The 11,654-nt window shown below is 32.6% G+C and overlaps 1 protein-coding gene across 1 annotated transcript; it reads left to right on the top strand.

The window, feature by feature from the left end:
- The first annotated feature begins 3,318 nt into the window (after positions 1-3,318).
- On the top strand, positions 3,319-7,416 carry LOC114729165 (ankyrin-3-like). Its single transcript, XM_028916139.1, has 4 exons — positions 3,319-3,636; positions 3,925-4,200; positions 5,421-5,558; positions 5,761-7,416. Exons 1-4 carry the CDS (start codon positions 3,319-3,321, stop codon positions 7,297-7,299), a joined length of 2,271 nt encoding a protein of 756 aa, XP_028771972.1. The 3' UTR covers positions 7,300-7,416.
- The last annotated feature ends 4,238 nt before the right edge of the window (positions 7,417-11,654 follow it).

Genomic DNA, 11,654 nt, shown 5'->3' with positions numbered 1-11,654 from the left:
GAAGGATTGGTTTAATAATTGAACAAACAATAAGGATTAAATAAAATGAAAAAAAAAATTATAAGACCTAACTCAAAATTTGGTCAAACTATAAGGACTTGACTTAGAGGTTAAGTTTTCCAAGATTATATTACCTACTAATTGAAACATATGGAGAATTAGTGTAGAACAAAAATATATTTGCCAATAAAATGTGTGGGAAAATATAAAAAAATTGTTTTGCAGCTCAAGAAAAACCTATATTGGTCATGATTTAGTGCTTATTTGAATTAATTTATTTTAAATTATTTTAGTGAGGTAAATATGTGATATGAGTTAAACCAGAAAAGCATTTTTTTAAGTGCTTTTACGCTTAATGGGCCCATTTGGATTAGAAGTAAAAAAGTAGCTTATGTTTAATTTAACTTTTAAAAAAGTTAGATTGGATAAAAGTTAAATTAGGTAATATGATTTATGTTTTGATTGACTTTTATAAAAATTAGTTTTTAAAAGTAAAAGTTATTTGGATTATGATTGAATAAGTAAGTTTAGTTTGTAAAATGACTAAAATGGGTATAACTTTTATTAACTAACGAAAAATTATTAAAAAAAAATATGAATTTACAAAGTATAATAATTTTAAATTATTTTAATAGGAAGAAGTTAAATTTAATGAATCAAATATATTTAGAAAAGAAATAATAATAACGTGAAAATTTTTGAATTAAATAATATTACATAATTAGATATACCCTACACAATTTATGTAAATATAAAATTAAAAATAATATTTAAAATTAAAAATCTTATAAAAAAACTATGTTAAAAATTATTTTCATTTAATAGAACATAAAGTTATTTATAATATGATAATTTTTTTTAGAACATTGTATTATTAAAAATTTTGAAAATGAAAAAACCAACGTATGAGGGAGAAGAGAAGAAGGGCAAATTTGGTATTCAATTTACAATGAATGCTCTCAGGACGTAACATTAGACCAAACGCACAAATACATAAGCCATAAGCACCTCTTCACCAACTTCTGCTTTTCACCCTGCTTACTCTGGCTTTCGGCCCAAAAAGAGAATGGGCTAAAAGTTTAACCAAACACCCCCTTCAATGTGCAAACTGAGTTTTCTCACTTATAAGTTATTTTTGCCTTTGTACCAAAAAAAAAAGTTATTTTTGCCTCCCAGACCGCTGCACCAACACACACAATGGCAGATAACGGTTATCTAAATTAACTTTGACCATTAAATGATTATGTTTGACTAGTGCCTTTAACAGTCAAACTTAATCATGAATAACAATCCATGGCAGAATTGTTACCAAATAAAATCTCCATGGCGTATAAAACCCATAAAAACTTATAGTATTAGGTGCTCATTCATAGATACTTCTGGAGTATTTAAACATCTTATTCTCATGGATATATTTCGCGACAGTATTTAAAAAACTATAAGATCCTCTTGGTTTTTGATGTTTTAATATTGAACTTCCATTTATTATTTATGTATCCACTTAATAAAAAGCAGGCCAAATCCGGCCATTTAGTGCACCATAAAACATTCAGTCCAAGTGACAAGCCTTTTTTTATTTATGCCCTGTCCATTCCCAACGTGTCACTTTCTTGTATGTATTTTATTCTACTATTCTTTTCTCTTCCCAGTTATTATCCATATAAAAGTTTGGTTATTTTATAATCTCCTTGTAAAATCCCTTAATGAGGATTATATTGTGATTGACCAAAACAAAGTTGTCTTTCATGCTAAACAACATATGACTAGGTTTTCATGTTAATAGCTCTAGAAACCACACCATGAAACTATTTCCTCCCTTCATTCAATCTATAAGCCATTTTCAATAAGTTTTATCAGAACAAAAAAAAATCAAATATTATTAACTCTGTTTTTAAATTTAACAATATTTCAGCTTTACTCATTTTTTATACCCACGCTATTTGAATACACAAAATTTATATTATAAGAAATAAAAAATAAAATTATATGTTTACATAAAAATTTAATCATCTGACTTATAAATAGAAAAATTTCTCCTTACCTAGTAATCAGTATTATGTTTGATGTGCTGATTTTCATAAAAGAGTGATTTTGAAATTAGCACCTTTGACTGAAACTTAACGGAACACATATTTTATCTAGTCATTTACTATTTTCAAATTAGTTAAGAAAAAAAATAATATTATGATAACAAATATATATTAAATGCCTTTTCTTTCCTAGTTTTTCCCAAAGACAATGAAGGAGCAAATCCCCTCCCTAGTACTCTTTTCAGTTTTATTTATAAGGCTCTGTCCATTGAGAACCACGCCTTTTTATGAAGTCCAGCGAGCTATTTCAGTCCTCAGGTAATTTTATAAAGTTGTAAAATGTTTTTTAACATTTAATTAATTTTAACTGATTGTTAATTTTAAAAAATTAATTGACAAGGACTGGTCAAAAGGAAAAAAAAAAAGGAGATGCAAGGAACAATTGGCAAAAAAGCCCTTATTTGAAATTTATTAGTAAAAAACACTTGATATTCTTTTGAGATAACTGAGAGTATTCTCAAATAATTTGAAACCAATCTTTATGACGTCGGGAGTGTTAAAATTATAGCTCTACTAACAAATGCGCTTCTCGATATTTGAACTTATGTTCTCTTCGTTACGGGCATAAGACTATTTATCATTTCAACTAGTTATTGGTTGATATAACCACGTCTTTTTTTTCCTCAAAATAATATTTATTTATTACAAATAACTAACTTAATTAATTTTTTAATCTATTCAAATTAGTCAATTAATTATCATACTCCTCCGGTCCTAATATAAGACCCATTTAACTAATTTGATTAAATTAAAAAAGTTAGATAAGTTAGTTGAGTATAAGAAATGTGAAACGTTTTTTCTAAAATATTATAATCATCTTTCTTAATACTCCTTCTTCCTCTTTTCCTTGATTATGGCTAAAAGAGTATCTATATGAGTAATTTAGAGAAAATTGATAAATATGAGAAATGAGTATTATATTTATAATCAAAACCAACTCAATAATTAAGTCCTATATTAAGGACAGGAGGAGTACTTTGTAATAATTTGAATAGTTAATTAGTTGTTCATGATCCTGGTTTCCTTTGTTTGCTTACCCAATACACTTACCGGCAGTCCCAACACCCAAACGCTCTCAACTGTCTCTGCCAAGTCAAAAAATTCCCAACCAAATTCAAATGTTTTTTTTTTTTTTCCCTCATTTCCCTTTCTCTCTTCTTCTCTATAAATCTTCGTCTCCTTGCTTCGTTTATGACGAAAGGTTTCACAGTGAAGAGCGAGGCTGAAAATGATGATGCTGGTAAGCCCAGGCTCAGGGATTAGAAGGCAGGTGTTTCCGATCAATTACGAAACAGAGGTTTCGCAACGGCTCATCGACGCCGCTCATAATGGCGACACCAACGGTGCTTTGGAATGCATCGCCAATCCTTTCGTCGACGTCAACTTCATCGGAACGGTGAACCTTAAGTGCAGAACGACGGAGATCGTGCTGCACGACCAGTCGCCTCATGAAGTTCGATTCGGATACGAGGAGTTCAAGACGGAGGTCACTGCTCTGTTTCTTGCTGCTCATACAGGGAATTTGATCCTACTTAGGAAGCTCCTGGTAAGGCTCATCAATGCTTCTGAAATACTAAAACAAATAAAGGCAAAAAGAAACTATGGCATTTTATTTTTAAATTTTGAATTGAAATAAGGATCTGAATCTCAATTATTCTTTACTGTTGAATTTTGTGATCAACATTTATATATTTGATTTTGTGCAATAAATTAATTATTATCTACGGGGGAGGCTGATTGATGAAGCTATTTAAATCTGAGCATTTTATTTGATGCATACTTTTTTCTGTTAAACTCTATTAAGAGTATTATGATGTCTTAAAAAATGGGATAGAATGTTGGAGGTGATGTGAATGAGAGATTGTTCCGGGGCTACGCCATAACGGCGGCGGTGAGGGAAGGCCACCGTGAAGTTGTGGAAATACTTATTAACGCCGGAGCGTCTCAGGCGGCATGTGAGGAAGCTCTCATGGAAGCAAGCCTCTTGGATTGGCCCATAGCTGCTGAGCTGCTCATGGAATCCAACATGATACGTCCTCATGTTGCTGTTCATGCCCTTGTCTCTGCCTCTTGCCGAGGATTCACGCATCTTGTCCGTGTTCTCCTCAAGGTAAACTCAACTAGTGATAAAAACACATCATAGATGAGAATTGAAAAGGCGAATATGAGATTGGAAATACCCCTTCTCTAGTCATAAGTAGTCTTAAATATAAAAACTAAAATATAGAAGCTTGATAGCTAATTTACAACCATCATAAAAATTAGTTAACTACTTGTATAAAAATGTGTTTTGGTTTCTCTATAACAGCCATTTTAACCATTTACAGTGAATCCATCCCCATTGATAAAAACTCCTTTTAATATGCGCATTCAGGAAGAATAGTTTCGAAAAAATTATAGATTTAAAAAATCAAATGGATTGAAGTCTTACATTTGTGACCAATAAAGCTGTTTAGATTAAACCAAACCATAATTTGAAAAATAAATTTGTGAATGGACTTTTGAATAATGGATTTTGAGAATACATTTTAAAAGAATGGATTTTGTGAAAAAAATGATTTTGATAAAATAAGAATGTTCGGATGGTTGTTATCAGATTTTTTTTTGGGTTGATGAGTTAATATGATAATTAGATAAAAGATAGATTTTAATTTATATTTTTGTTTGAAATAATAAATTTGTAAATAATAAATGATATATGAAAAAATATAATTAATTAATATTACCTTCAGTTCTTAGTATAAGAGTTAATTAGGTATTCAATTTGATTTTGAATATAAGACACCAGTCTACCTTATCTCACATATTTATCTATTTTTTTCAAAGTAACCCTAATGTTAATTTACACATGTTAAAGGTTCCATCAAATAGCAGTTCCAATACATATTATTAATACATATTTTACAGAATGTAACGCCTATTTAGTATAAATAAATAATTTAACTAATTTTCTTAACATTGACTAATTAGTTATCTAGCTCTTATATCAAAGATCAAAGGTAGTAATTGATATTTATATCCCAAACTATGGTTTTATACCTTCAAAAGCAAAAAAAAAATTCACTTATTCAAACCATGGTTTCAAATTCAAAAGTGACTTTAAGAAAAATATGGTGTTTGGATAGTTTTCTCTTCAAAACCATGGTTTGAAGAAGTATCAGAATACCAACACAAACCCTCCAATTAGCTCCTACCGAAGAGAGCATGAAATATGAATTAGATAGTGAAAAAAATAAAATACTGCTCTTTATGTAACTAATGTATGTAAAGGGTCTTTAAATATCAAATATTAATTTTTTTTCTCCTGAAATCGTTCCCAAACGTTGGCAGCATGGGGTAGATGCCAATGCCATTGACAGGACATTGCTTCAATCTTCAAAACCATTTCTGCACGCTAATGTTCATTGCAATGCACTGTTCGCTGCCGTTGTTAGCAGGCAAATTGATGTTGTGAGATTGCTCTTGCAGGTAATCTTCGCATGCATGAGATCAAATCTCAATTTGAAGCAAAACTGTCTTATATTTTTGTAAAGATTAAAGGCCGTAGGTCTAAACCACGGTACTAACCACTACTCGTACTCAAAACAAAAAAGAGAACAACTTTATGTGATGTGTCATTTAATTAATGCATTAAGTCAAATTGTTTTGTGGATTGCTAAATCATGATCAGGTAGGAATAAGGACAGATATTGAGGCCAAACTAGGGGCTTGGGCATGGGAAACTGATACCGGAGAAGAATTTCGTGTTGGTGCCGGATTAGCCGAAGCATACCCTATAACTTGGTGTGCTGTGGAGTACTTTGAAGCAAGGGGAGCTATATTAAGCATGCTGCTTCATCACCTCTCACCCAACATTTTACACTTTGGAAGGTCCCTTCTCCACCATGCCATTCTTTGTGAGAATGAAAAGGCTGTGAATGTGATCCTAAATTCTGGTGCAAACACAGAATTGCCAGTGCACAAAAAGTTATACGCTATTCACTTGGCTGCACGGCTTGGATCGTGCAACATCCTTCGATTCCTACTTGATGCTGGTTGTAACTTCGACTCACAAACACAATATGGAGATAGTGCATTGATGATCTCTACAAGGCATAAGCATGAGGATTGTCTTAAAGTGTTGGTATCAGCAGGAGCTGATTTGGGTCTTCTAAATTCATCTGGCCAGTCTGTGATGTCAATTGCAAGGTCTGTTAAGTGGATGACCATCTTCCAGAAAGCAATCTTGGACTTGATTCGAGGCGGAAAGGTAGTTAAATCGAGCAATGCGTCTGTGTTTTCGGCTTTAATTTTTGCAACTCGTTCTGATGATGTTGAGGCTTTGAAGGAGCTTATTGGACAGAGGAATATAAATATAGATGAGCAAGATGAAAATGGATTCTCAGCTGCCATGATAGCTGTAGCAGAAGGTAAAGCAGAGGCTTTCAGGTTGCTTCTTAAAGTTGGAGCTGATGTCCTAAAGCTAAGAAACAAGCACAATTTGACAGCCCTTGACCTTATAAATCAAAACAAATCTGGGAAAGCTTTTGAGAAAATAATGCTTGAATTTGCACTTGAAAAGGGGTTTAATGATGTCTCCAATCTTGCATTGAATCCTTTGCATCATGCTGCTCGCCATGGGGACACAAATCTGGTTCATAAATTAATCAAAAAAGGATTTGATGTCAACACTTTCAACAATGATGGATACACCCCATTAATGTTAGCAGCAAGAGAAAGCCAAAGTGATGAAATGTGTAAGCTTTTAATCTCTTGTGGTGCAAAATGTGATATTGAGAATGAGAGACACGAGACAGCTCTTTCACTTGCCAGAAAAAATAGGGTAGGAAATTATGCAGAGCGTGTGATATTGGACGAGCTAGCTCGAAAACGAGTTCTATGTGGGGCTCTTGTGAAGAAGCACACGAGGTGTGGGAAAGGGTCACCACACACTAAAGAATTGAGAATGGTGGAGAGTGGTGGAACACTACGATGGGGAAAATCAAGTGGAAGAAATGTGGTATGTAAAGCTGCTGAGATTGGTGCAAGTGATAAATTCAGATGGAATCGCAGGAGGAAGTATGATGTTGATGAGCCAGGATTGTTCCATGTAGTCACTACAAAAAACAAAGAGTTCCATTTTGTGTGTGGTGGCGGAGTTGAAATGGCTGAATTGTGGGTAAGGGGTATTAAATTGGTCAGCACAGAAGCCATCTTTGGAAGGAATTAAAGATATTGAAAACTATATTGTTTATAGAAGTTGTAGCCTGAGATGTGGTAAGAGACAAAGTAGGAGAAATACCAATGTGTTTTGTAAAGTGGTAAACTAATCAATGGTGTTTGTAAACTATAAATTCACAACTGGGGTCCTTAATGTGAATACTATCATTTACTCATGCTGAGACTTAAACATAAATAAAGCACAATTTAATGAGTTAGAGAAATTATGGTTTTTCAAAACTTAATTACTGCTTTAATTTATATCTTGAATGACTGATAATCGTAATGGGGTGAGCATTATGTTTGAGAACCACTGGAGATGAGGAATGTTTAGAATTGGAAGTGGAAGTGAAATCATGAAGTATTTGGTACTAGGAAACTTATCTCCATTTGGAAACAAATTTCATCAAATTTGATGGGAATTGGCTCCATGGCCTATACCATGGAAATGGTTTGAGTTGCTGAAAGTGAGTTTTCTCAGAGTCTTGTCAGCATCCACATGTTACTCGGACAATCTCCCTCTCTAGCATAAACGACAGCAAAAATTAGATGTGCAAGAGTTATGTCTGGGCTTATGGAGTGTTTTTATCATGGGCTCAAAATGACATAACTTCAATTGCATATACTTTGGGATTCCAACAGTTGCTTCCTAGTTCGTACCATGTGCGTGAAATTTATAAAATCATACGTCATTACCCGGTGACTTGAAGAAACCGTGATTGAGGGTTGGAGGATGCTAGGCGTCATTGATTGGGTCCCTTGTGAGTCCAAGTCAAATTTTAGTTTAAGTTTAACTATTATGTTTCCTTTGTCAGCCCTCATTTCGATGGAGAGAGAAAACAAGGGAGGAAATACGCTAGGAAAGAAAATCGAGAGCGAAGCAAATTTTTTCCTATTTAGATATGCAGAAAACTAGGAGAAAAAATTAAGTATGGGACTAGTCTAAAAAAATGTTTGGAAGCATCCAAAAAATACTTCTTAGAAGTATTTTTTCGCAAAATGAGATAAACTTCTCTATATATTTATTTTGTACACCGTAAAAACACTTTTAAAACTATAAATTTGATTCTATTCAAACACCGCCTAACTTTTCCTCCAACTTTTCTCCCCATATATGAAAACTCATTTTCTTTCCATGTCCTCCATCTTTTATTTCTATATTATATTTTTAGCATTTACTAATAATGTTGAAGAATGTAAATTCAAATTCATTTATTTCTTTTTATCATACCTAATTTTAAAATATTATCCATTTTTTATTTATTTACCTTAAAAAATAATATTTTTGATTTTAAATTATTTGATGATGCTAGTGTTAATATGATTTTTCACTGTGGTATTTAATTTGATTTTAATTTTAAGCATCATATATTTTTTACATAGAAGGGTATTTTAGTCATTCGAATATTTACTTATTGTCTTTCATTCTTATTTTTTCTCATTCATTCAAACAAAGAAGGGTGATAACATTTTTTTCTCAATCTTTTGTTCATTTTCTCTTCTTCTATCTTCTTTTCTCTCAACTCTTCTTCCCATCCAAAGTTTTTTTTTTTTTTTAATGATAGCAAGCCGGAGCATTAATTAACATCAGCCATAGAAATCAAGAAGCAGAGTTATAGTTTTAATTAAGATTAAGATTTTATGGACTTAATTTCTAAAGTAGGGTATTAGATTCTTTTACGCTTATTCAAAGGAATATCGATGTCCCATACTCTTTGAATTTTGAATCAAATTTTCAAATAATACCATATATATTTATACATGCGATCTTGCGTTTTTCTGGGAATATAATTGGACTTTATAATTATTATTATGAGTTTAACATGTCTTTATAACATGTTTTCGTTTTGTTTGGTTATTGAATGAAAGTGGAGGAAAAATTTCTTTTGGTATAAGCAAACAATCCTTAAATCGTTTTAGGTTTGAGATTAATTTATGTCTAGTCAAGAGCGTTAACCTTATAGCCCTCCCAACAAGTATACTTCTCAGGATTCGAATTTGCGTTCTCCTTCTTTCTTACGGAGTGAGATCACTTACGATCTCAACTAATAATTTGTTGGTGAAAGAAAATTTATATATATATATATATATTTATCAATTTATACTTTGCTTGGATGAGCTTAATAAAATATTTTTATATTTTACAAGATAAATTTTTCTCATATTTATTTCAAGTACAAAATCACCTTTCGTATCTAGCTAACCCAAATTGGCATTATACGTTAGATAAATAATTTTAAAAAATAATTATTATAAAAGCAAAATGAATTGAAACCTTATTTTAAAACTAAATCCAACCTTTGAATAGTAGGAACACTAGGAAAATTTAAATTATCTTAGGATTAATATGCTTGCCAATATCATCCGCTGGAGCAAAAGAAACAAAATACTTTAGGAAGGAAAAAGAGAATAACCAATAATATTATTTCTTTGGATTAAGGTGTGTTCAGTACCCTAAAGTATTTTGTTAGGTGCGTTTAGTTCTTAAAGTATCTTGTGATGCATCTAGCATTTTGAAGTATTTTAGCTGTTATGTTTAGTATCTTGAAATATTTCGTGGTGCGTCTAGCACCTCAAAGCATTTTTTTCAAATGCATCTAGTATTGTAAAAAAATACTTTATGGTGTTTAATATACAATTATTTAATGGACCTTTTGATGAGTTAATGACGGAATTAAAACTCTTCATGAAATAATACTTTAAAAGCATGACTGCTTCTAAAAAGACTAATACTTTAAGAGCGAAATTACACCATAAGATATTTTAGAGTATCAGATGTACCTGAAAAATACTTCAAGATATTTTAGAATACTAGGCACACCTTACAAAACACTTCAAAATGTTGGACGTATCGTAACTCTTTTTCAGATTATGCGTTTGATAATTTTAGCCTCTTTGTCAACATTCTCGCATAAGTTTGAATTACAATGGCTAGGATGTATTGCTATTTAAATACAAAAGAACCAGGAACCATTATTGTCATAGTATTATATTCTATGATCGAACACCTCTCAAATAATTATTATGACAAAATCAAGCTTTTGTAGGTTCTGCTTTTGATTGTAAACGTTTGTGGGTCAACTCTTCTAAGAATGTCAGATATCCTTTTTTTTTAAAAAAAGTTAAGGTGCGACTAGCACCCCGAACTATTTTTCCAGATGCGCCCAGTGTCCTAAAGTAATTTTCAGTGCATCTAATATTCCAAACTAATTAAAACGGTGCATCCATATCTCAGGCTAATAGAAAAGTTAAATTTGACCGTTACCTTGCTGACTCAGCCGAAGGTTGACTGAAAAATCCTATGTGGCAGACACGTAGGCGTCTGATGTGTATTATTTTGACGGGTTAAGGTACACTTAGCACCCCGAACTATTTTTTTTAGGTGCGCCCAGTATCCTAAAGTAATTTTTGGTACATCCAGTGTCCCAAACTAACTAAAATGGTGCGTCCACATCCTATGCTAACAAAAAAGTCACGTTTGACCGTAACCTTGCTGACTCAGCTGAATGTTGATCGAAAAATCCTACATGGCGGACACGTAGGCATCTAATGTGTATTATTTTGACTGAAAATTCAATTTATTTTCTCCTCTTCTAACATTTATCTTCTGCCAGTTTTTAGACTTAAAAAAAAAACCACTAATTCACCCTCTTAGATTCTGGTACATGTACCACCCATTCAATCACATTCTCGTCTTTAACATTTTATCTCATTTCTTCCACCACTCCAATTTGAAACCACAACCACCATCACAACACACTTTCGTCTCTGTCAACTCCTCAACCGACTCGCATTTGCTTTCCTCCTCCTAGAACACAGTAAACTTCCCCTTGGTCACTCCATTGACATTGCCGACGCTTCCCGAGAAAACACCCATTGCCACCGGGCTTGTCTCGGGAGCTTTAGTCAAAATAATACACATTAGACACATGCGTGTCTGTCATGTAGGATTTTTCAGTCAACCTTCAGCTGAATCAGTAAGGTAACGGTCAAACAAAACTTTTCTATTAGCCTGGGATATGGACGCACCATTTTAATTAGTTTGGGACACTGGATGCACCAAAACTTACTTTAAGACACTGAGCGTACCTGAAAAAATAGTTCGGGATGCTGGGCGCACCTTAACTCGTCAAAATAATACATATCAGATGCCTGTGTGTCCACCACGTAGGATTTTTCGATCAACCTTTGGCTGAGTCAGCAAAGTAACGGTCAAACTTAACTTTTTTGTTAGCCTGGGATATATATACACCGTTTTAATTAGTTTGGGACACTGGATGCACCGAAAATTACTTTAAGACACTGGACACATCTGGAAAAATAGTTCGAGGTGCTGAGTGTATCTTAACCCTTAAAAAAATTAGA

The sequence above is a fragment of the Neltuma alba genome, unplaced genomic scaffold (assembly GCF_004799145.2).
Source record: "Neltuma alba isolate B1F8T4 unplaced genomic scaffold, ASM479914v2 tig00012607_pilon, whole genome shotgun sequence".
NCBI classification, from domain to species: domain Eukaryota; kingdom Viridiplantae; phylum Streptophyta; class Magnoliopsida; order Fabales; family Fabaceae; genus Neltuma; species Neltuma alba.
The sequence above is the reverse complement of the archived record's forward strand: the minus strand, read 5'-3'. Positions and strand labels throughout refer to the sequence as shown.

Excerpts from the sequence above, each read along its gene's own strand:
- LOC114729165 (XM_028916139.1), top strand. The coding sequence starts at position 3,319 with ATGATGATGCTGGTAAGCCCAGGCTCAGGGATTAGAAGGCAGGTGTTT. Across the intron at positions 3,637-3,924 it reads TCCTACTTAGGAAGCTCCTG|AATGTTGGAGGTGATGTGAA; the intron begins GTAAGGCTCATC and ends AAAATGGGATAG. Across the intron at positions 4,201-5,420 it reads TTGTCCGTGTTCTCCTCAAG|CATGGGGTAGATGCCAATGC; the intron begins GTAAACTCAACT and ends AAACGTTGGCAG.